At 35.5% G+C, this 22501-nt stretch overlaps 1 protein-coding gene across 2 annotated transcripts in view; it reads right to left on the bottom strand.

Annotated features, from left to right (window-relative positions):
* Positions 1-22501, bottom strand: part of LOC138700977 (monocyte to macrophage differentiation factor 2) — a 133861-nt gene that overhangs the window by 96981 nt on the left and 14379 nt on the right. For both annotated transcript variants that reach the window (XM_069827432.1, XM_069827441.1), the window contains exon 3: positions 10015-10102. In XM_069827432.1, coding sequence (XP_069683533.1) covers positions 10015-10102 — 88 coding nt within the window. The remainder of the gene's footprint in view (positions 1-10014; positions 10103-22501) is intronic.

Raw genomic sequence — 22501 nt, 5'->3', positions numbered from 1 at the left:
GGATCAATCAGCTAATTGTGCTACAATTAGTTGTTGTTGCTGCTTCTCACATCTAATGTCATCAGCCATAACAGCAAAAAATGCATAGCTTTTAACATAAGTAATATTTTCAAGTAAAAGTGTAGAAATGATGCTTATCACTAGATTGTGAATAGTTCTACTACAAAATACGTTTTTATTAAAACTTTCTTTAAATGAATTACCATACCAGGCAAAAATATCTCAAAACTCCAAAAAATTACTTTCTTGTTTTTCTTTTAGTAAGAATTGGAGAAAATTATTTTAATGATCATAAAAATGGGAGGGAAAAAAAAAAGACATTTTGGACAAAAGTGGCAAAAAACGAAAAATAAAAATTGCTTACTTTGTTTTGTTATATTTTACACAATGAATTACTTTACTAAAGGCCATTATTAAAAAGTGGAAAGAAAAAAATTTATCAATATCTGCCTCCTATTTATAATTAATTAATAATTAATAAATAAAACACATTACACATTCGAACTTCTTCCTACGATCTCTTTTGTTAACATTATGTATTAGTCTAAATGACAAAAGAAATCAAAGATCTGGCACCCAAGATTTGTGTACTCTTGGATGTGACACTTCCTTTTTCCTCAGTAGATTCATGCATTGCATATTTTTCTATGTACTTTGAATGATTCTTATTTCGTTCATATTTATCAAGTTTTTCTTTATTTTTTTTTCTCTCCCAGTTTCTGAAACAAGATATAACAAAGGTATCTTCGAAGAAAAAGATAAAGCAAACATTGGGTAAGCAAACAGAATACTGCATCCTTTCTTTTGCTATATTTCAGCCAGTGATATTATTCCAAATAATTTTATAAAATGAACAGTTCTGTTTACCGAATTGCAGATAAGAACTTAGTATTGGTCTTATTGGTGCAGAATTTAGACCATATATAACCCAAGTTTCTTTTAAACTAATTATGAGTAGGCTATTATTAGGCCTACTGGACATCAGCTCTGTTGAAATAGTATGCCTTCTATTAAAGGAACCTGGGGAAGAACTCTATTCACCTGCAAAGATGGAAATATATTTATAGTTATAATTGTACTAGTAGCAGTTGTAGTAGCATCAGAACTGTCACTTTCTTGTCCTCAAATTTAGGTTTTGAAATCTTTTGAAAGACGTGTGTCATAGCTTTCATTTTTAAAAATGGTTCTGAAGCTGAAATATCAGCTTTTAATGACCTTTTAAAACAGACCGACTGAAAATATTCCAGTAATAAAATAGACTAACTAAGCTTTGCATAGTATTTGCATTAATTCGGCACATATTAACAAGTTATTACATTTATATTTTCCTTCACACCAATCAAAAGGACAAAAATGAATTCATTTACCACAACTCATATAACACAGGCAACAACACTTTAAATTATTAAACACAACACCCACTGACACAGGCTCTCTCAACAACTAGTCAAAATTACTGTTCCAATTTCCTGTGGCGAAGCTAAGGTGTAAATACTGGGTAGCCTGAAAAAATCTGCTTAACTTGTAACTTTTTACACAGCAGATGCTTCTTGGCTTTTCTATCAAAATTTTTTGTGAAACAAGATGATGATGACCATTCATTTTCACCCCAAACAGAATGCAGGCGAGACAATATACTGTAACTTATTTGTCTCAGAACACCCTGTTAGCGAAGGATATTTCTTATACTATGAAAATTAAAAATTGCTATTTTGTTTTCTTCCATCTGCTATTTTAATATGTAAATGTGGTGTCGATCTCCTATCTTTGTAATCTTTGTAAGCACATTTTGTTTTATATGTCCAACTTGAAAAATGGTTTCCCTTTTAATTCTAAAAATATTGACCTAAATGTTCTCACAGTATGAGCCATTTTGCAAAAAAAAAAAATAAATAAATAAATAAATATCTAATACACACATGCATGCTCTTTTGATTACACTAACATTTAACAATGCAGCACATTCATAGAACATCAATATAGCACAACGTATTAATGTGGTGGAAGGCTATCCTCATTTCACACGGAGCTGTGACTACCACCTCCCTGGTTCCCAATCACGCTTGCAAGTCAAGGTCGTAGCTGTCATAGCAGAGGCTTTTGCCACAAGCCTCACAATGAACTCACGATTCTGGAATGACTGCCAACAATGAACTCAATATACGAAAGAATTGAAGTGAAACCAAGTGTTGCGATACATCATTATTACGAACTTATTGGACTAGTGTTACTAGGTATAATAACTCAAATTTTTTGGGTAGGCTAAGCCTCAAAAGCCTTTTAAGAGCTTCGCCACTGCTAATATCTAAGGTTTCAAATTGAAACTGAAGAAATAAAATACTTTGATTGTTGAAGTGGAGAATAAATGTAAACATGTAATAAAGACAGTGGCTGGTATATGAATTAAATCTGTCTTGCATTAATAATAATGGGAAAGAAGCATTATTTCTGGATGTAAGGAAGTTATACTCGTATATACGAGTCAATGGATTTCATTATATGATAATGGTGGTGGTGGTGGTGGTGCAGTGGAGCAGCATCAGTAGTAGTAATATAAATACAAGATGTCTCTAATAAACGAGCTTTTCTAAATACAACAAAACAAATACATTGTATAATGAGACAGAAAATAAAAATATAAAAATTGTAACATTACATATAGGCCTACATATTGCAAATTTGTGTAACAACATCAATCACATTCAAGTTTTGAAAATTATGTTCAGCAGGTGACGACCTTGACGATGTTCACACTCATGTCAGAGAGCTTGTAATGAAGATCAGTCATGACATGTTTCAACATTGCAATAGGAATGAATTCGATTTCAACACATGTTATTCTTGAGCTCTTCAATGGCATGTGGCCGACTTGCACACACTTTGCTTTACAGGTGCACTCCCCCCCCCCCCCCAGGAAATAATCACAAGCAGTTAAGTCAGTGAGCCTGGAGGGCCAATTAATGTCCTGGAGATGATGCGGTTGTGGAAAATTTGAGGCACTGCTTGCATAGAAATTCTCACTTAATGCAAAGCAGCTCCATCTAGCTGGACCCAGTTTGACCTCTGTGTAGGGAATCTAGCAAGTTCCCATACAAAGAATGTGTTTACCATGTTGGTACATCTGACATATTACCTAGTTGTTCGTCCCTGATCATCTTCGAAAAAGTATGGGCTGATTATCCCCACTGAAGAGATCGCACACCACACTGTGACTTTCTGGCTGTGTAACAGTCGTTCATGAAGTTGCCAAGGATTTCCTCTAAACCAGTAACGGCTGTGACTGCCAACAATGAACTCAATATACGAATATACTAAGGTGAAAAATTGCCTCATCAGACATCCATAATGAATATAAGAAAGGTTGAACTTCATTTTGGCCAACAGCTCCACACTGAATTCCATTCTTTGTTGAAAATCGCCTACTTTTAACTACTGGACAATCTATTTTGTATGGTTGCAACTTTAAATCTTTATGTAGGATACACTGGCTCTTTAGATCTGCACTGCTGAGGAAATTTGTCTCACAGAGAGTTTAGGGCTTTGTGTAACAACATTTAGCACTCTGTGTATTGTTTCCTGTGTTTGAATACTCCGATGTCTTCCTATAGGTTTCTTCTTCAAAGCACTTCCTTTAGCTTCAAAATGTTTCACTCGTAATTTGATTGCATATTCCCATGCAGCAGGGCCATTTCTTCCAATATTAAAATAAGGCCAATATTTCCTTCAAGCTGTGGCCACACTATCACCATTTTTACAAAAAGCTTTAACACCTATTGCTCATTGAGATTCATTCCATCAATCCATGTTTCTAGCATAGTATTGTTAAACAGATGATGGTAAAATATTGTTTCTGCAAATGGCACAGTATTTTTAAGCAAATGACAGTCAAAAATTGCTGGCAACATCAAAAGGAAAAATTTTCTCAGCAAATTAAAAATGGCCCATTTATTTGGGACACCTTGTATATTAAATCAACAATATACAAAAAAGTTGTGTAAGTTTGGGGTCTTTCTTCCCAAGTCTCTTCTAAATCTGCCTATGAGGTCTATATAGTAGTGAATTCTTCACACTGTAAAGAAACATTACCGGTATTATCTCACAAAGACAGAAACACTAAAATCATGCAATTATACGATTTTCATTCAGTATAGAACTGATTCAATATTGCTGAATAGGCGTGGTACTCAAATGAGAATAGTTTGACTTTGCCAGCTGGCGACACTTTCACTTCTGATAACAGACAGTGGAAAGGCTGACTCACGAATAAATAATCTCACTGTACAAGATATACTCGACATATGGGGCTAGTAATGTGGGCTTTCAAAACATAAAAAAAAAAAAAAACTGTTTTTGACTCTGCTGGTTCTGCTGAAGTAAGTTCTTTCTTTTCTCCTAAATATACAGGACATATCAAGTTGGATAAAAAAATAAGTGTAGCAGAATGTCTTCAGACTTATCATAAGCCTCAGACTGCAGTGAATTTTTCAAGTCCGTCCTCCATAAAGAGAGAAGAAAAATCATGTACTTTGCCACTTATACCGGTAACTCAAATGACTGTTATTCTAAATTATATACATAGACGTGCAAAAACCAAAACAGCAGCTACCGGTACGTAACGTGATTGCTCTGCACGTCATTAATATTGTTGTTCAAGTTTCAGGTGATATTTCTTGTTTTGGGGCTTTAATGGATGGAAGTGATCATGGATCATTGAAGGTATTCCTTATGCTAAGTACGAGTACAATACTTTGACTGGGGAAGGAATGGAATCCAAACTAAAGTTACTGAAATCCAAGACAGCATCAAATGAAACTCGTGATACCATGAAGAAATTTGTGGGTCCATTGGAAAGTTCGAACTCATTTGAAAATGTACAGCTGAAACAAAGTTCCCTTCGGGTATCTTCGCTACAATTCGGAGACAGACGATGTTACATGTTGTTGGACCACGTTGCCTGATATCTACAGTTATAATTGACGTATACTGTGTGTTATTCGATAGCATAATGGTAGCGTTCAGGCCTCTTATTCATGAGGTCCTGCGTTCGACTACAACCTCGTGCTTTTTATGTCCTTTTTTGTTCTGTTTTTGAGAGAGACAAACTAGACATAATGGCTCCTTTCTCTTTTATGATTATTTTAGTAATTAACATCAGGTTCATTAATATATTATGCCATGACTTTATCATTATCATTATGATATTGTGGCTGCAAATGGAAAGAAAAATATTTTATTCTCAATAAAATATCTTTCGTGGCATAAACATAACAAATTTACTGGCGTCGGCCTCAAAACATTCAAACAATTAAGCGTTCAAAAAACAAAACAAAAAGCCACAATTCAATATTTAGTCTATCTTCCTCTTATCTCGATCATCTTGCAGTCAAGTGGGCATGGAATTGACTAGTCTTTGCAAATAGCGACTGTTCTTAGACACGATATTCCAGGCATTCTGAACATACACACATAAATGTTCTGTCCATGGGCAGGTCTTTCATTGCAAACCCAGCAATCTCCAATCTTTCCTATTTTCTGCCTTCCTCTTAGTCTCCGCATATGATCCACGTATCCTAATGTCGTCTATTATTCTTTTCAACCAGAGACCCAACCAATTCCTTTTTCTCTTTCTAATCAGTTTCAGCATCATTCTTTCTTCACTCACTTTTTCAAACACAATTTTATTTCTTATTCTGTCTGTCCACTTTACACGCACCGTTCTTCTCCACATCCACATTTCAAATGCTTCAATTCGTTTCTCTTCATTTCGTCGTAATGTCCATGTTCTTTCCCCATACAATGCCACACTCCACACAAAGCACTTCACTAGTCTCTTCCTTAGTTCTTTTTCCAGAGGTCCGCAGAAGATCCTTCTGCTTCTATTAAAATCTTCCTTTGTTCATGTTTGCAGTTTTCTTGGGAAGGATAGGCCTAAATGCGGTAACATCCCATTGCTTTCCGCACACCACTATCTCTTTCGCATCTTATTAAATTCTAGGGGGCCCAAGCGTGGAGATGAGGAGAGTGGATTTGACTAATTGGGCCCTCCGGACTTCACCGAAAGTCACAGCAAGGGTTAAATATTAATTCTATCAGGATGTCTGACCCGGTCAGAGACCGGGAAATCTCAATTAGCCTTTGCCCCCCACATCCTGGACTAGCTTCTACGAATCATCAGAAAATCTCAGAGTGTGATTGGGCCAATTTTTCCGAAAATGTTTCCACACTTTTGCTCTCGTAGCTCAGTGGACAAACGTCGGAATTTAGATGTCAACGTCTCAGGTTCAATTCCTCGTTACTCCTTTTCATTTTATTGTGGTTCAAGATAGTATAATGTAATAATACAAAAAGAAAAACTAATAGCAGTATTATGCAACTGGATTTTTCCAAACCTAATATTAAATTTATGTTATTTATATCGCTAAAGAACGATTACAATATAAATAACTTGAATATTATTTATACAGGATCACTAAAGAACGATAACAGAATATAAATGATAAATATCGGTTTGTTTAATTAATATATTGCGAAAGAACAATAACAATATAAATAACTTGAATATTGTTTTATAATGCTAATGAAGGAAAACAGAATATAAATGATAACTGGAATATTATTTAAATCGCTAAAGAACGATAACAATATAAAAAACGTGAATATTATTCATATCGGAATTTCACAGATTTATTACAGATGTATTTAAGAATTTGTAGAAGAATAGTAATTAGTAACAGTGTCCTATTTATTCTTCTTGGAGCCAAATTTGTAACTTTTAAAAGTGTGGTTACTATGTTGAAGTGTATGTGTTGTAACGGATGCTTGATTTGTTATGTATGTGAGGCAGTTATGGGATGCTTGATGTCGTCGCAATGTCGTAATTATAGTTTGATTGTGTTTGTGTGACTATTGTGTATTAATTTATGATGTATGGTACGGAAAGCTGCATATTTGTGTTAGAGAAGTGTTACGTATGTGTTGTTAATGTTTTTGTATGTTTCAAATTGATACCTGATATTTGTTTTGCAATCGCAATGCCTAATTTATGGATTGTTTATGTTTTGTTTACATCGCGTAAACTAATTTAATTTTCTTTTCCATTTCTCTTTATGCTTATCTTTTTTGTGTATAAAACTATAGCCCTAACATACATATGTAAAATAGGGCTAACCCCCATTGGAGATACAATAATAATTATTATTCATATCGTTATAATACGATAACAGAATACAAAATGATGACCTGAATTTTATTCATATCTCTAAAGAACAATAACAAAATATAAATAACGTGATATCCATGAAGAACGATAACTGGATATAAATGATAATTTGAATATCATTTACATCGCTAAAGAACGATTAAAAAATAAAATGAAAACTTGAAGAAGGCCCGAACCCACGACCTTTGAATCATTAAACAAGCACTGTGCCGCTGGTCTACGAGGCGCAGATATGAAACACTTTCATAGTTCCGGAACTGCTTGTACAAGCACATGCATCGTGTAACATCGCCGCGACCCGAAGTGGACTTTGAAAATATTCGCTGTTCACGAGTGCGGCCACTTTTTTTTTTGACAGCTGTACAAAAGTCTTCAATGATGAATGTTAATTTTGGAGGTCTCGTAAGAAAACTTGAAACAAATGTTTTTTTATCACTGAAAATTGATTTCACTAAGAAGAATTTATCCTGCCCATATTCCTTTTTTTTATACTTGGTTATTTAACGATGCTGTATCAACTACTGGATTATTTAGCGTCAATGGAATTGGTGATTGCGAGACAGTATTTGGAGAGATGAGGCCGAGGATTCGTCATAGATTACCTGACATTCGCCTTATGGTTGGAAAAAATCTTGGGAAAACCCCAATCAGGTAATCAGCCCAGCGGGAATAGAACCCACACCCAAGTGCAAATCCTGGATCAGCAGTCAAACACGTTACTGCTTGAGCTATGCTGGAGGCTTCCACATTATTAACAACTGTGTGCATCATGATTATGATCAGCTAAGCATGACATTGGGATGATTGTAATCAGAATTTACAAGTTTTTCTCACTATAGTGTAGGCTTTTGAGACTCTGTTCAAGTTGAATACAAGCATCAGCTTCGTCACAGCACTACAAGATGATTAAGCCTGTTCCCAGCTGTAGAGAGAAACAATAAAGCAATTTCCTGCTCTCACGTCTACTTTCACTTCTAGGTGCAAATATCGAATATTATCAAGAAGATTTTTGGTAATGATTTGGCTACAACTTATTTGTGGATTGTTCATTCCTTAGAAGTTGATTGTGTGTGCGCAGAAAGAAGTGTTGGAAGTGAGAAGACTGGTAAAGATCAGTTCAGGACAAGATGAAAAATAGATTGAAGGTGAAGTTCATCCCATTGAAAATAAGAAACTTGCTGTCTACTCTCAGATAACACAGTACAGGTATAATGAGTTTCCTGAAGAACTTCTACAACCTCACTGTTCTGTTCTTATGTTGAATACCTCAAATAATGAACTTCTTCACTTGATGAGTTTAGTTGCTCTGATTGAATGGTATCTGAAAAGAGAAGGAGCCTGAAGTTTGATGGAGTAACAGTCCAGCCTTACTTATCTGCAGAACTGAGGTGACTGCCTTTTTGACCACTTTCAGAGTATAAAAATATTTCTTGGAGGACAAACTGAAGGATTTTTTGATCAATTAATGCATATTCAGAGGGTACAGTTTTTTGGACCACTAAAAGCTTGGATCATTTTTCTCAGTTTAATGTAGATGTGCGTTTTATTTTGCAATCCCTAGTTCTAATTTCAGCAATGAAACGGTTTTCTCTTTAATTGGTACTAAATAGAATGGTGAAAGAAATAGGCTGCTTATTAAGTCCGTCCAAGGTATTGCTTTCTGTAAAGTACAATCTAAAACATCTTAACTGCTTACAATTTAATAAATACTAGGCCAAACTTACTGAAAAAAAATCTCTTCAAATCAAAAGTATTAGTTAAATATACTGCACCTCTATTTATAGGTCGAATATCGGGGAATTCCTCTACAAATTGCCTACACACTTGTCGGCATGAATCTGTTTTGACGTAAGTTTCGTACATAAATATTTTTTGTTGTACAGTAAACTTTTCAGCTAGCATTTCAATTATCTGAACAACTAATTTAATGCACAGCACACACACTTCAACGCATTTAAAAGAAGTACACAAGCACACACGTCTTCAATCACAGGTTAGTGAAATAAATGATTGTGTGCATGTCATTAATTAATGGAAGTTATATGAGTGCAATACGCTGGAGATTATGGATCTAAAATGCTATGTGTAACCTTGCGTTCTACAGGCTTGCTCCCTCTGCATTCTTCAGATCAAGCGTAACACAATCGCACTGTATAAGTAGTAACATGAGCTGCTGCCAGGAAGTCAAAAGGAAGATTAGTAATGGCAAAGGAAGCTTTTAATAGAAAAAGGAGCATCTTCTGCGGACCTCTGGAAAAAGAACTAAGGAAGAGACTAGTGAAGTGTTTTGTCATTATTATTATTATTATTATTATTATTATTATTATTATTATGGTATTATTATGATTTTAACGTTCATAATAAGCCAATAAAACATTGTTCATGCACACACAAGTGTTCCTAAATTCATGAAAAAACTAGCCAAAATATCAGCTTCATATGATCCCAGTACACATGGTCTGTCATGTCAACTGTGTGTTGTAATAAAAAGATGAGAACAGAAACTAATTCTTAGTGAAATGCATAACTAAAACCTTAAAAAGGAAACACCTACATCATCTCGAAAATTTCCGTGCAATATTAGGCCTACAGTTTCACTTTCATATATATGACTCTGTTGAAAAGCAAAATGAAATCAATTACTGGTACAATATGAAAGGGAGAGGTCAAAATAGTTAAGTAACTTTCAGGCAAAAATTAATGGAAACTACATGAAAGTGCGTAAACCAACAAAATACAAAGAGGTAGCCTTTATGCTAGGAAAAGAACCAACTTGGAAAATATCATTTACATACCCCATGTGTCACAACATTCGCTATGTGTTCTATAGACGTGGGAGTGTAAGCCCGATTTGGGCTTGCCTTTTCATTCATCCATCGAATACTGCAATAAAACCAAAGAAAACTTTACAATTTTATTTATAGTATAATAATTATGATTGTAGCAATATCAAAAAGCCCTATGGTACTACCACCATTATTAGTATCACTGTTATTAAAACTACATGGACGATAATAGCATATTTTATCTGTAAGAGTAGAATTATTCCAATGTTACATCTTTCACACCCAGTTAAGACTGTAAATTGCACTGAAATAGAAATATAAACCAGAATTGATAAAGAATAAATCAGAAAATATGCAATGTTTCACTCCTTCATTCTATTTCCTAAAGTAAACCAAAAATGCTCTAGTGTGCCAGCTTTCTATCATTTTAAAATTAAATATTAACACATTAAAAAACAACATTTTATGTGAAAAATGAACTATGCGATTAATTTTTCATAACCAAGAACGTTGATTACCAACAGCAAATAACTTATATCAAGGTCTACAATTCCTTAACAACAATTTTTTTAAATCATCTCCTTACTATTATACAATTATGACAATCTTATTTCAAATAAATAATGTAGAGTAAGTATATATTAACTGAGCCGTTCAGAGCAGAAGTGGTGCAAGTCAAGAATGGGTAATGAGGGTTGAAGTAAACATTCTGTAAAATACAGGGCAAAGTAGCAATTAACATTCACTCTATTTAAACTATTAGTAGTGTGGATCGCAAGAACGACTTATTAAATGCTACGTTGCGCTGTATATTACAAAATTTTGACTTTAAACCACATTATCCAATTTTGACTTACACCACTTTTGCTCTGAACGGCTCAACTATTCTTTGCAAAGTTATTAATATAATAGGACTGATGCTGGTACTGGTATTGCATTATACTGAGAGAGTCGCTGAAGCACAACCCAGCATACAGAATTTGTACTATCAATGAGCATGGCGCTTGTTGCCATGTACGGGTATTATAGAATGGTAGTGATGGTTATACAGTTAATTTGTACAATAAAAGCAGTTAAAAAGTTACTTACTTATACATTTTATGAAAGGAGGGCTGAAACTGACCACACATTTTTGTCACTTGTTTAATAATCTAACCATCACTCACTGAGTTACTGTAACCCTCGATCAGTTCTTCCAGGGTTTATGTATACGAAATCTTTTAATTTAGCAAAGAAATCAAAGTGGCAGGGACTTAGGTCTGGGGACTTGGAGGGTCATAAATCTCTACTAACAAGTACAGTCCGAAGGTTTTGCCGCTGAACTAGCTCGCAACGTGTTGGAGGGGGGGGAGGGTAGCATTATGTTTGTTTACTGCTGTGCCATGCATCAGGTACGTACAGTCAACTGACAACACTCATACTGTAGGATCTCAAGTTCCAAGCAAGCCGATCATCTCATAGGATATTTCCGTGCATACTAATATGCTTCTGTGGCATTTAGTTTCCTCGTTCCAGTGGCGTATACTGGTTAAAGGGTTTGGGCTACCGCTGACCCTATTATTACACAAAATATATCTAACAATTACTTTAATTTTAATTACTATGGTAAAACTAATAATACAAAATTATTACATTATGTTATATTATAAACTTTTTCTTTTGTAATTTCCTTCGGCTACCGCCGGTAGCCCCGGTAGCCCGCAAAATACGCCCCTGCCTCGTTCCCTTGTTTTTCCTTCTTTCTTTTCCCCTATTTTAGCCTTATCTTTTTCTTTTTATTGCAGTCTATTTTATTTTATTTATTTATGTTTTCTTTTCCTGAAACAGGTCTACACAGGCCTAATTCGTGACGGATGATGATGATGATGATTCTTTTCTTTACCTCACTAGAGGGCTTATGCCTAGGAGTTCTCTCTTGCTAGAGAACAGCCGTTTTGCTCCCAATTCTTCAGGGTGTCAAGGTTAACTGCTAGGGGTTCATTGATTGGATCTTTTGAATGTCTAACAGTTTTTAGGTTTTCCTGTTCACTACTTTCCCAGAAACTGCGGACTCAGCTGGCTACCCCAGTTCCATGTGCATCAAATGGACGACGTCATCCACTGATGGTGCCTTATGTAGCATTGCAGCATGCATTGTGATTGGAAGACTTGGCCCATACGCTGATTCAGGCCATGTTGATTGCATATATAATTTCGCTATGTGCCAAGTTATCTTGTTGGTTCTCTACGTGCTATACTTTATGGTTATTGTGCACGGATTTTGTGAGAAGTATATATTCTTTGGGTAAACTTGTGAGGAAGTTCATTTAATTGTTTTTTTTTTTTTATTCTAAATGGTGCATTAAGATTTCCTCCGGAGACGGGCATGTGTATATTTCAAGATGAGACAGTTTAGTTTTGTCTGAAGCACCTTATACTCCTTGGGGCTTATGATCCATTTATGGTGTATTTGTTATTAATTAAGGTAAAGACGTGACTTTATTTTTTGTAAATGAAGTTTTGTATATATTACCAGTTAGCCTTATTTTATTTCTTTCCTCTTTCCCTTGCTAGAGATTGGAATTATTTTACAATTACACTTCATTATGTTTGGTTCATTATCTGCCTCTTAATAGAAAAAGAGGAATGGAATTGCGTGTGTGTGTCAAGACATTTGTGTTTTGTGTGTTTTAAGCCACTTTCCTTGGAGGCTGATTGTTAATTATTAAAGTGGCTTTCAATTGAGTATTGGTTATGCAAATCTGATTTTCAAGTAAAGCTTCCTGTGAAGCAGACTTTAACAATTTCAAGGAAAAAATTGTTCCAGGCCCGGGTATTGATCCCAGGACCTTTGGCTACACCATAGGTGTTAACAGAAAACCACAATTTCAAGTCGCACAGAGTTTGTATGTACTCAATGTGGATTTCTGGCATCTTGTCAGTCCACTCGAGTTATGTGGATATAAAGGGAAAAATTGGAACGGTGTTGGGTGAGGTTTCTGAGTAGCTCAGTCAGTCAGAGCATTGGTGCATTCAGCCAAAGGTTTCGGGATCAATACCCAGCCCAGGAACAATTTTTCCCTTGAAATTGTTTGAGTATTGTTTATGTTATTTATATTTTATTACAAGACACCCAACGGTTTTCCATCTTGTTTCCTGGTATTCCTCAACACATAATTGATTCATGAATGGGTGAGGGTATCGGTACCACGTGTTTCATTTGGTAGCTTTGAACGTGGTTATTAAGATTATGCACATGCAGCACATTTCTCTTTTCAGTTATTTCTGAAACTTGGGCAGGCAGGACATTTCACTTTTCAGTTATTTCTGAAATTATCACCATTTCAGAATTATCATAGTTGTCAATGAATGGCTGAAGCTCTAAAAGCAAGTGGACAATATCTCACATATTCTTAATGAGTTACCTAACAGACCAATTGTCACAAACCTGAAACATAAATTTGTTAACATAGGCATTCAATAACAATAAAATTGTGAGTAGGCAGTAATGTCGGCTATGAGAGATAATAATTATGTTGACTGTTTCTACAGGCGCAAACATGCAGGAAAATAACTTGTGTGAAAGTGACATCCCTTATTTTGTATAAATATGCTACTATTAGGTACCTCTTGTGATGCAGAACGCCCCGTTTCATAAAACAAGCGCTGTCTGAGTGAGCATTGCAGGAATTTTTCCTTCTAAACATTGAGAATGTATATCATAATTCACTGCAATGTTGATTATAGAAAAAACAGGACATTGCTACAGTCTCGCTATTGGAAGAGACTATAAATTAAACAATCTCGAAAAGAATCCAGTGGTGTGAAGTGTATAATGTATAATGCAAGTTTCCAAATAATTGAATATGTAGATAGTTGTAAAAGTAAATAACGTAGTTACTATGTTAGCATCTCGTCTATGCATCACACGTATGTTCTTTGAACAAAATAATGTTTTGTTTCCAGAAAATTGTGATAATTTAATATTACTGTTCCCTTATATTATTATTCAAGTGTTAGTTCACATGTATGTTTGTTCCATGAACAAATACGTTCAATAACATTGTTTATTACCAGTATACTGCTTTTATTACTCTTATTACTATGCACGGACAAATCTTATCAGATTGACTGGGTTGTCTGGAGCTTGAGATCCTACCACGCAGGTATTGAGTGACTGTACATGGCATAGCAGTAACCAATGTAATGCTATCCCCTCCAACACAGTGCGGGCTAGACCAGGGGTTGAACCTTCGGACTTTACTAATAACTATGTCCTGGTTGGACACAATCTTAATTTCAGTTATCGACACATTGACCGTTTAAGCTATGGCAGAGTCCTACTGAAAGAAGGCAAAAACATGCTCTCCATTGGTTAATTCTCTAAATGAAGAAATGGGGAGGGCAAAATCGTCTGCACGTATAATATGTGGCCATTAACTGTTGTCTCAAAACAAAATTGATCCTACAATTCTTTCTCTGCTCATGACACCCATAGACCAATTTCCTCATGATATAGGGGCATTTCATGAATGTAGGCTTTTCAGATCACCAATAATGATTATGAGGCGCGTCCATAAAGTAACTTTCCCGTTCGTCCCACAGCTAGCAAACCATATGCTGCAAAAAGCGACTGCGTGTACGTGATAGAGTAATGTCCTGACATAGTAGAACTTTCCGAGTGCTCTCAGTAGCTTTGTTGCATTGGTTGAAGATGGAAGTTCCTATTCCAGCTCCCGCCGAGTGTGAAGAGCGGTCAGTGATAAAGTTTTGAATGCACAGGGCATAGCGCTGATTGAAATTGATCGTCCGCTGTGCCAGGTCTATGGGCCTAATGTCATGGGCAAGCAGATGCTGAGTTGCTCCACAAGGTTGTCTGTGATGATGGTTGGTCTCCCACTGCGCTCCTCGTCATGAACATTTTGGTGTCCTGCTGAAAATTGTCTACAGCAGCAACACACCATCTGCTTGACCATTCACCTGATGATCAATTTCAATCAGCGCTATGCCCTGTGCATTCAAAAACTTTATCACTGACCGCATTTCACACTCGGCGGGAGCTGGAACAGGAACGTCCATCTTTAACCAATGCAACAAAGCTACTGAGAGCACTCGGGAAGTTAGTCGCTTTGCGCAACATATGGTTTGCTAGCCGTGGGACAAGTGGGAAAGTTACTTTATGGACGCGCCTCGTATTTTGTGACTTCACATATTCATAGATTTGGAACCAAGCCTTGTCCAAGAATAATATTAAATGTACTGGTAGATATTATTTCTACGTTATGTACCCTTATGCTCAGAAATGACCAGAAAATATAAACAGATAACTTGCCCTCCAAGCTTGCTGTTTGAGACAGAACACACCCGCCTTTATGCTTATAAGTAAACACGGCAGACCCAGTGGTGGACAATAGGAAAGGAGCTAATCTTTGCGTATTACCTCTTCAGAGACTAACTTCTGTCTTACTGTTTGCCATTGGGTCTGTGGTGTTTACTTATAAACATAACCGCAGGCGTATTTTGTCCCAAACAATAAGTTTGAAGCGCAAGTGATATGTTTACATTTTTCAGCCATTTCTGAGCATAAGAGTACATTATTCAGAATCCACTCACAAAATGTGCGTTTACATACACTATGGCCAGATTGAAGTTTATCTGCATAGTTATTTTACAAGGCATAATTTTCACAACTTTGTAGGTCTTTGCACAGAGCCTTAAGAAAGTTAACACATGTGAATCATAAAAAACACGGTTTAGTAAAAAAACACATGCCAAGTCGTAATACACTATGTAATTACATACACAGTAAACACTCAACTTCTAATAAATGCATCATCTCACTAGGCAGCCACTGGCTTATTGACGCAATCTTGATTGCATGCCCACAGTCAGGAATCAGCTGTGTTCTTAATAACACAAAAACCGCACATTGGTTTGCATTTCAATGGCTCATGTTGTATCTTAAACACTATACTTGTACAAGAAAACCAAAGTACAATAATATGTATATATATATATATATATATATATATATATATATATATATATATATATATAATATATTTGGACCCAAAATATGTAATGAATTAATTAGAACTTACCCTGAGCTAAGCACACTTAACACACACAGATTTAAGAAACAAATCAGATTAATTATTTAATTGTTTAAGCTAATTCAGTTAAAAATTGATACTCTAATATTTATGAACTTTTGTATTTTCTATTTGTATATAGATCCTATTATTGCATGCTGTATTATTTTACCATTTATTAATGTTATTGTGCTCAATGAACTCTCTTAATTTTGTGATATATTATGTATAACTGATCTGAACTGCGCCCGAGCACAAGCTTCTGCTCTTTCGGGCTGCAATGCCTAATGTAGCTCAAGTTTAAAGTATTAAATAAATAAATAAATAAATAAATATCATCAGATGCTCTGACTGAGGTTCTGGCTGATCAGGCAGTACATCTCACTTGACGATATGTCAGAAGAAGTACAATTGTTTGTATGCATCTGAAGTCTGACTAGTGTAATATGTAGCTAGTCGGCAATGTATGCAATGGAGGGGGAAAGGAACTGGCCACCCTACCCCATTATCTCCTGACCTAGTTGCCTCATAAGTGGTGCCTTATTGGTATCACTTGTGAAGTTCAGACCTGTCTTCGGACAATTGACTAAACAACAATAACATATCATCAGAGTGGACAGTAATAAATACAATAATTGACAGTATGTAATAATAAAACGTGTTTTATATAGTAAAACCATTAAAAACAGTATCTGTACATTATTTAAGAAATGAAGCTGTATTGGAAAGAGTGAATGAAGAAAGAATGATGCTGAAACTGATCAGGAAGAGTAAAAGATATTGACTGGGTCACTGGCTGAAAAGAAACTGTCTACTGAAGGATGCATTGGAATGAAGGAAGGAAGGAATGAATGAATGTATATATTTGTCTTTAAGCAATATGCCTTTTTGTGAGGCGGCACTTTACATTATTAGTATACAGTGCCGTCTCCCCACTTTACAACACTTCTTGTACAAGTCATTTAGGACATAACTCATTTTTAATTTATTATTGCAATTCTTCCTGTAGTCTTTACTTGTCTGTCATCAATTCTTCCACTACTTTACTCCTAACCCATTATTATACCAAAAATACTATGCTTCTAATTTTTTACCCTCCCTCCTGTATGACACATTTCTCCTCACTTCATATCTCTAACTATTTGCACTTTTCACTGCTAACTTTTCCACACTGCTACTTTATTTAGGTCTTAGTTTTCTTTTATCACGATTTCATTCCCCTTCACACCATTTCCTTAAGTCATACTGTTTTTTCACCTTGTTTTCCCCTCTTCCTTCATCACTGCTCCCTGAACTATCTCCTACTTGCGTTACTCTACTTCTCGTCAGCCTTGATTTAGATCTTAGTTCCTTCACCTGCTTCGGAATTGCTCCCATCTGATGTCCACTATTTCCATTTGGTTGCACTGAGGTCTTGTTCTGCTGTGCTTGCTGAATAACAGTTCGCGTCACTCTTGTTTCTTCTTCAGATGACGTCACTGCCTGCTTTCCGGAAAATTTCGCTGAGTTTAACACGTTTGCATTTGCCTTCCGTATACTCTCCACACTTGTGTCACTAATCTCACCTTTAGATACGATATTCTTGACTTTTTCTTCCAAAATTTTTCTGTTCCTTTTCTTTTCATCTGAGCCTACAATCAGTTCCTTTAATGTTACTAGACACTCCTCTACACTAAAAACCAAATTGTTTATCTTAATTTTGTCCTTGATAAGTTTCGCGAATTGTCCATTTCTCCGTGCTGCTTTAAGAAAAGGGATTAAAACTCTTCTTCTACTTCTCACTTCGCAGCTCCAGTCTTTATCTATTCTGATCGTTGTGTTCCTTAGCATCCTTCTATTCTTCATAATCCTCACCTTCGTAACCAAACTCTTTTAAATTTTACTAATATTGGCCTAACTTGTTCTGAATTTTGTATTTGCTTCTTTCCTACTCTAAATGCTTCCTGTACTTGTCCATCACTCACATCCATACCAAAACATTCCCAACACACTCCTAATATCTTCTCATATGTATCGATACTCTGTTCTCTATCTTTTTCTTTTATCCCAAATAATAAGTTTTTCCTCCTCAAATTGAGCCCATTTGCTTTTCAGAATGTCGTATTCCACAGTGGAAGGAATGATGAACGGGAGAAAAGTTCGAGGTAGAAGAATATATTAGATGATAGACAACATTAAGATATATGGATCATATGAGGAAAGCAGAAAATAGGAAAGATTGGAGAATTCTGGGTTTGCAGTGAAAAGACCTGTCCTTGGGCAGAAAACTATGAATGATGAATCTGTATATTATTGTCCACTATTCACAGAAGTAAAACATTAAACAAAAATACGTCCAGTTAACTAACTGTACAAGAAGAATAAAAGACAGTACCTAATATCAATAGCCTGGCCATCGGCAGTAGATTCACATGTTTAATTAAACCACAGTCTAGTATATACAGTCACGAAGCTCAATACGTACTCAAGTTCGTGATTGTACATATTAGACTGTGAGTAAACTGAGCTGAACTGCTCTTTATCACACTAGCTCCCTACTGAATTATTGCAACAAAATTATAGAAAAGTTAGTAAAGACGGAGGCACAGTGATGGATACGATACGACACCGCTCAAACACACTTGGAGCGTTATGATCGCGAAGGAGATGCTTTCTTACGGCGTATTGTTGCGCTTGATGAGACATGGGCTAGGTCATATGAACCTCTACTTAAGCAGCAATCAAAATGAGTGGCATCATTATGGGCCACCACGCAAAACAGTGTTGCATCGTACTTCTACGAATGTGAAAGTTATGCTGATTGTTGTGTTGTCATCCTAACACATACCGTCCCGCAAGGACAATGTTAATGCACAGTATTTCCGTCATTTTTTGGAGCATAATCTGAGACCAGCGTTGCGAAGAAAGCGCCCACACATTTTGCAGGATAACGCAAGGGTGCACACGACACACCCTGTACCTAATTTATACCGTTGCTGGGGGTGGGAAATGCTTTTCCATCCACCACATTCACTGGACTTAAGCCCCTGTGATTAGGACTTAATTCCAAAGATGAAGGAACCACTTCGTGACGTTCGATTCCGGACTGTTCCTGATATTCTTCAGGCATAAACAGATCAGGAGCTGCTACAGAGATACTAAGACTTCCGCATCACAGGCAACCAGTTGTAAACAATGCTAGTTACTACATTGAAGGAAATGTTAAATGTTATGTTTTATTTAACATCGCTACATTGAAGGACTGTAGAAGTTTCATAGATGTATGACTTGTATATTCGTAATAAATAAATAGTTGCCATCATTGAAGTTACAACCTGTGTATAATTTACTGGATGTATTAATAATAAATTTTCGGAATATAAAGTATATATATATGAGTAGTTTAATATCAAAGACGGACATCTATCGTCTCCATAGTTTTGATCTAGAGGCATTTTTTTTGCTTCTCAGTGTTCTTTGTAATATTTTAAAACAATTTATTTCTATAAATTGTAGTGTTAGAGTTTGTATATAGTTTCACCATAGCTGAAAAAAGCATGAAAAAATGTATAAGAATCCACATTATCTAAATTTCATCTGAAGGTCAGATGTCCGCCTTTGATATTAAGCTACTCATATATTATATGCTTTATATTCCGAAGTGATAAAGTGTTAAAAGTTGTGTAATCAAGATGTATAATAAATATTACTGAAATATTTAATATATAAGAAGAAAATATCATGCTTCGGATTGTTACTGCACAATATATACTGGTTTTTCAGTTGAAAGTACCACATTTCATAAAGAATTTGGGAATAGTACGTATATTATGTATTTCATAAAGAAGTCTGTTCAAATGATAACTCACCTAAGTAAAAACAGAGAGTTTCTTCTAAGGTAGAAATGGATAGTCAATAATTACTAACGATTATCGAATTTAGAACTGTGTGAAATAATATTATAGGTTTACTTTTTTAACAATTCATTAATAGGTACATTGAGGTCTCTAGTTACTACATAATTAATTTACACAGTGACATAACCATTTGTTAATCGCCAGGATAAATTTCAGTAAAGAAGGTCACACATAAATAATATACATAATGTCGTAATAGACAAAGACACACCCACTGAAACTGTACCACTCCGTTATTTTGTTTTGCTGTCAGATCTCAAAAGTAACACCTGCCTAAGCTGTCAGAATTTCACATTCACCTGTCTTACCTCAACTGTCACTTCAACCAAAGCACTACCAAGTCCTATCACGCCACATACAATGGACTCGTTTTAATTTGAACTCTAAGGGGAGCTTGAAAAAAATAGTAGTATCCAAAATTTGAATTAATCGCCAAATTATTATTTAGACTATTTATATGTAAAAAAAATTATATACCGATATATAGCAATAAGTAAGGAATATGCAGTGCACTTTAACTTAACTGTTAACATGTTTTATCTGGGTCATTCCATACTAACATAGGAAATGGGCTGTGTCACCTAAATTTTGCATTTTATTGAAAGTTGGGCTATACAAGGCTTTCATCGTTTGAGATGGGCAGGACATGTAGCATGTATGGGCGAATCCAGAAATGCATATAGAGTGTTAATTGGGAGGCCGGAAGGAAAAAACCTTCGGGGAGGCCGAGACATAGATGGGAGGATAATATTAAAATGGATTTGGAGAGAGGTGGGTTATGTTGATAGACTGGATTAATCTTGCACAGGATAGGGACTGATGGCGGACTTATGTGAGGGCGGCAATGAACCTGTGGGTTCCTTAAAAGCCGTAAGTAAGTAAGTATACTGTTTTGAATGACTTATTTGATTTGTATTCAGACCTAAACCAAAAAACAGCATGATATTTCTAACCTTTATGGTAAAAGTATTGACAAATCTCAATTATAAATTTCATTTAATTTTCTCTGTACCAACTACTGTAATGACACTTTACATTAGATGTAAGAGTAATGGAACGGAGAAAAATTCTCTCCAGCGCCGGGATTTGAACCCGGGTTCTCAGCTCTACATTCTTAATCTGAGACGATTCTGTCCGACGCCGGGGTTGTATCCGGTGTGGCTTAGTGGATAAAGCATCAGCAAGTAGAGCTGAAAACCCGGGTTCAAATCCCGGCGCCGGAGAGAATTTTTCTCCGTTCCATTACTCTTACATCATATGATGATGCAGAATATCTGCATGGAAATATCATATGTACTTCGGTACATTAAAATAATACTTTACATTAGAGTACATTTTGAAAGTAAAAACTTTGATTAACTTTATTTTTCTACAGCAGTAATGGAAATCAATAATTGTGTTATGGTAATAGATATGCATTTGAGGTACAAGAGCTGTTAATTATTTAGATCTACCTACTTCAATTCTAGAGCTATAATTATGTTTAGTAATACACTGTGACTAAATTGCAAGCAGGAATAAAGAAATTTCTTTTACAAGTTTCAGCCTACCTGTGTTGAAAAACTACTGCCATTTGAGGAAAAATATTTTCCAGCTCTTTTTTAAGCAACCACAGTTCCTTTGTCACAAAATTTAAAGAAGTCCACCACAGCATTTAGGCTAAATTTGCAGTTTTCAGATGGAAAGTCTCATATATATATATATATATATATATATATATATATTCACACAAAACTCAGGTTATAATGGAAGAAAACACTTCAACTTTCTTTGTTAACATTAAACTTATGTATACTCCATGCTACAAATTGTAAATGCAGAAGACCTAGTAACACACTAACTTTTGTACTGTATGTACAGTAATGACGATTTTCACAAATAAGTGACAAGTTTGTAACAGGGAGGGGTCATACACAATAACATTTGACATCCAGCACATTGTTCTTTCGTATCTACGATTAGGCAGTGAATAATTTACGAAATCTGTTAACAGTAGCAACGACTTTCTTCTATTTAACTTCATGTTGTCACCATGAAGTTCAAGAATAGAATTTGAATTCTTGAAATCATTAAACATCAGTGGCGAAGCTAAGCTGTAAATACTGGGTATGCTGAAAAAAAATCGGTTAAACTAGAGCTGAGGTAGCTCCCTTCATACTCTGTTTATAGACCTTGCACATACGAATCTGTGACAGGTTAGGTTTGGTTAGTTTAGGATTTTGTTATGCCTTGCATATACAATCAACTGCATCTCCACAAAAAAGCCCTTATAAATTCAACGATTTTCACTTCCAAAAACACAGGAACTACCTTAATGCTAGTTTCCCCAAAAAATCTGCTTACCTTGTATCTTTTTATGGAGCAGATGTTTACTGGCTTCTCTATCAAATTTTTTGTGACACATCCCACAAGAAGATGATGACCATTCATTTCCACCCCCAAACAGAATATAAGTAAAACAATATACATCTTGATTACACAACTTTTAACACTGTATCACTTCGGAATATGTATGATACGACTTTCTTG

This window comes from Periplaneta americana, chromosome 1 (genome assembly GCF_040183065.1).
Source record: "Periplaneta americana isolate PAMFEO1 chromosome 1, P.americana_PAMFEO1_priV1, whole genome shotgun sequence".
NCBI classification, from domain to species: domain Eukaryota; kingdom Metazoa; phylum Arthropoda; class Insecta; order Blattodea; family Blattidae; genus Periplaneta; species Periplaneta americana.
Note: the sequence above shows the minus strand (reverse complement) of the source record. Positions and strands in the feature narration are given on the sequence as shown.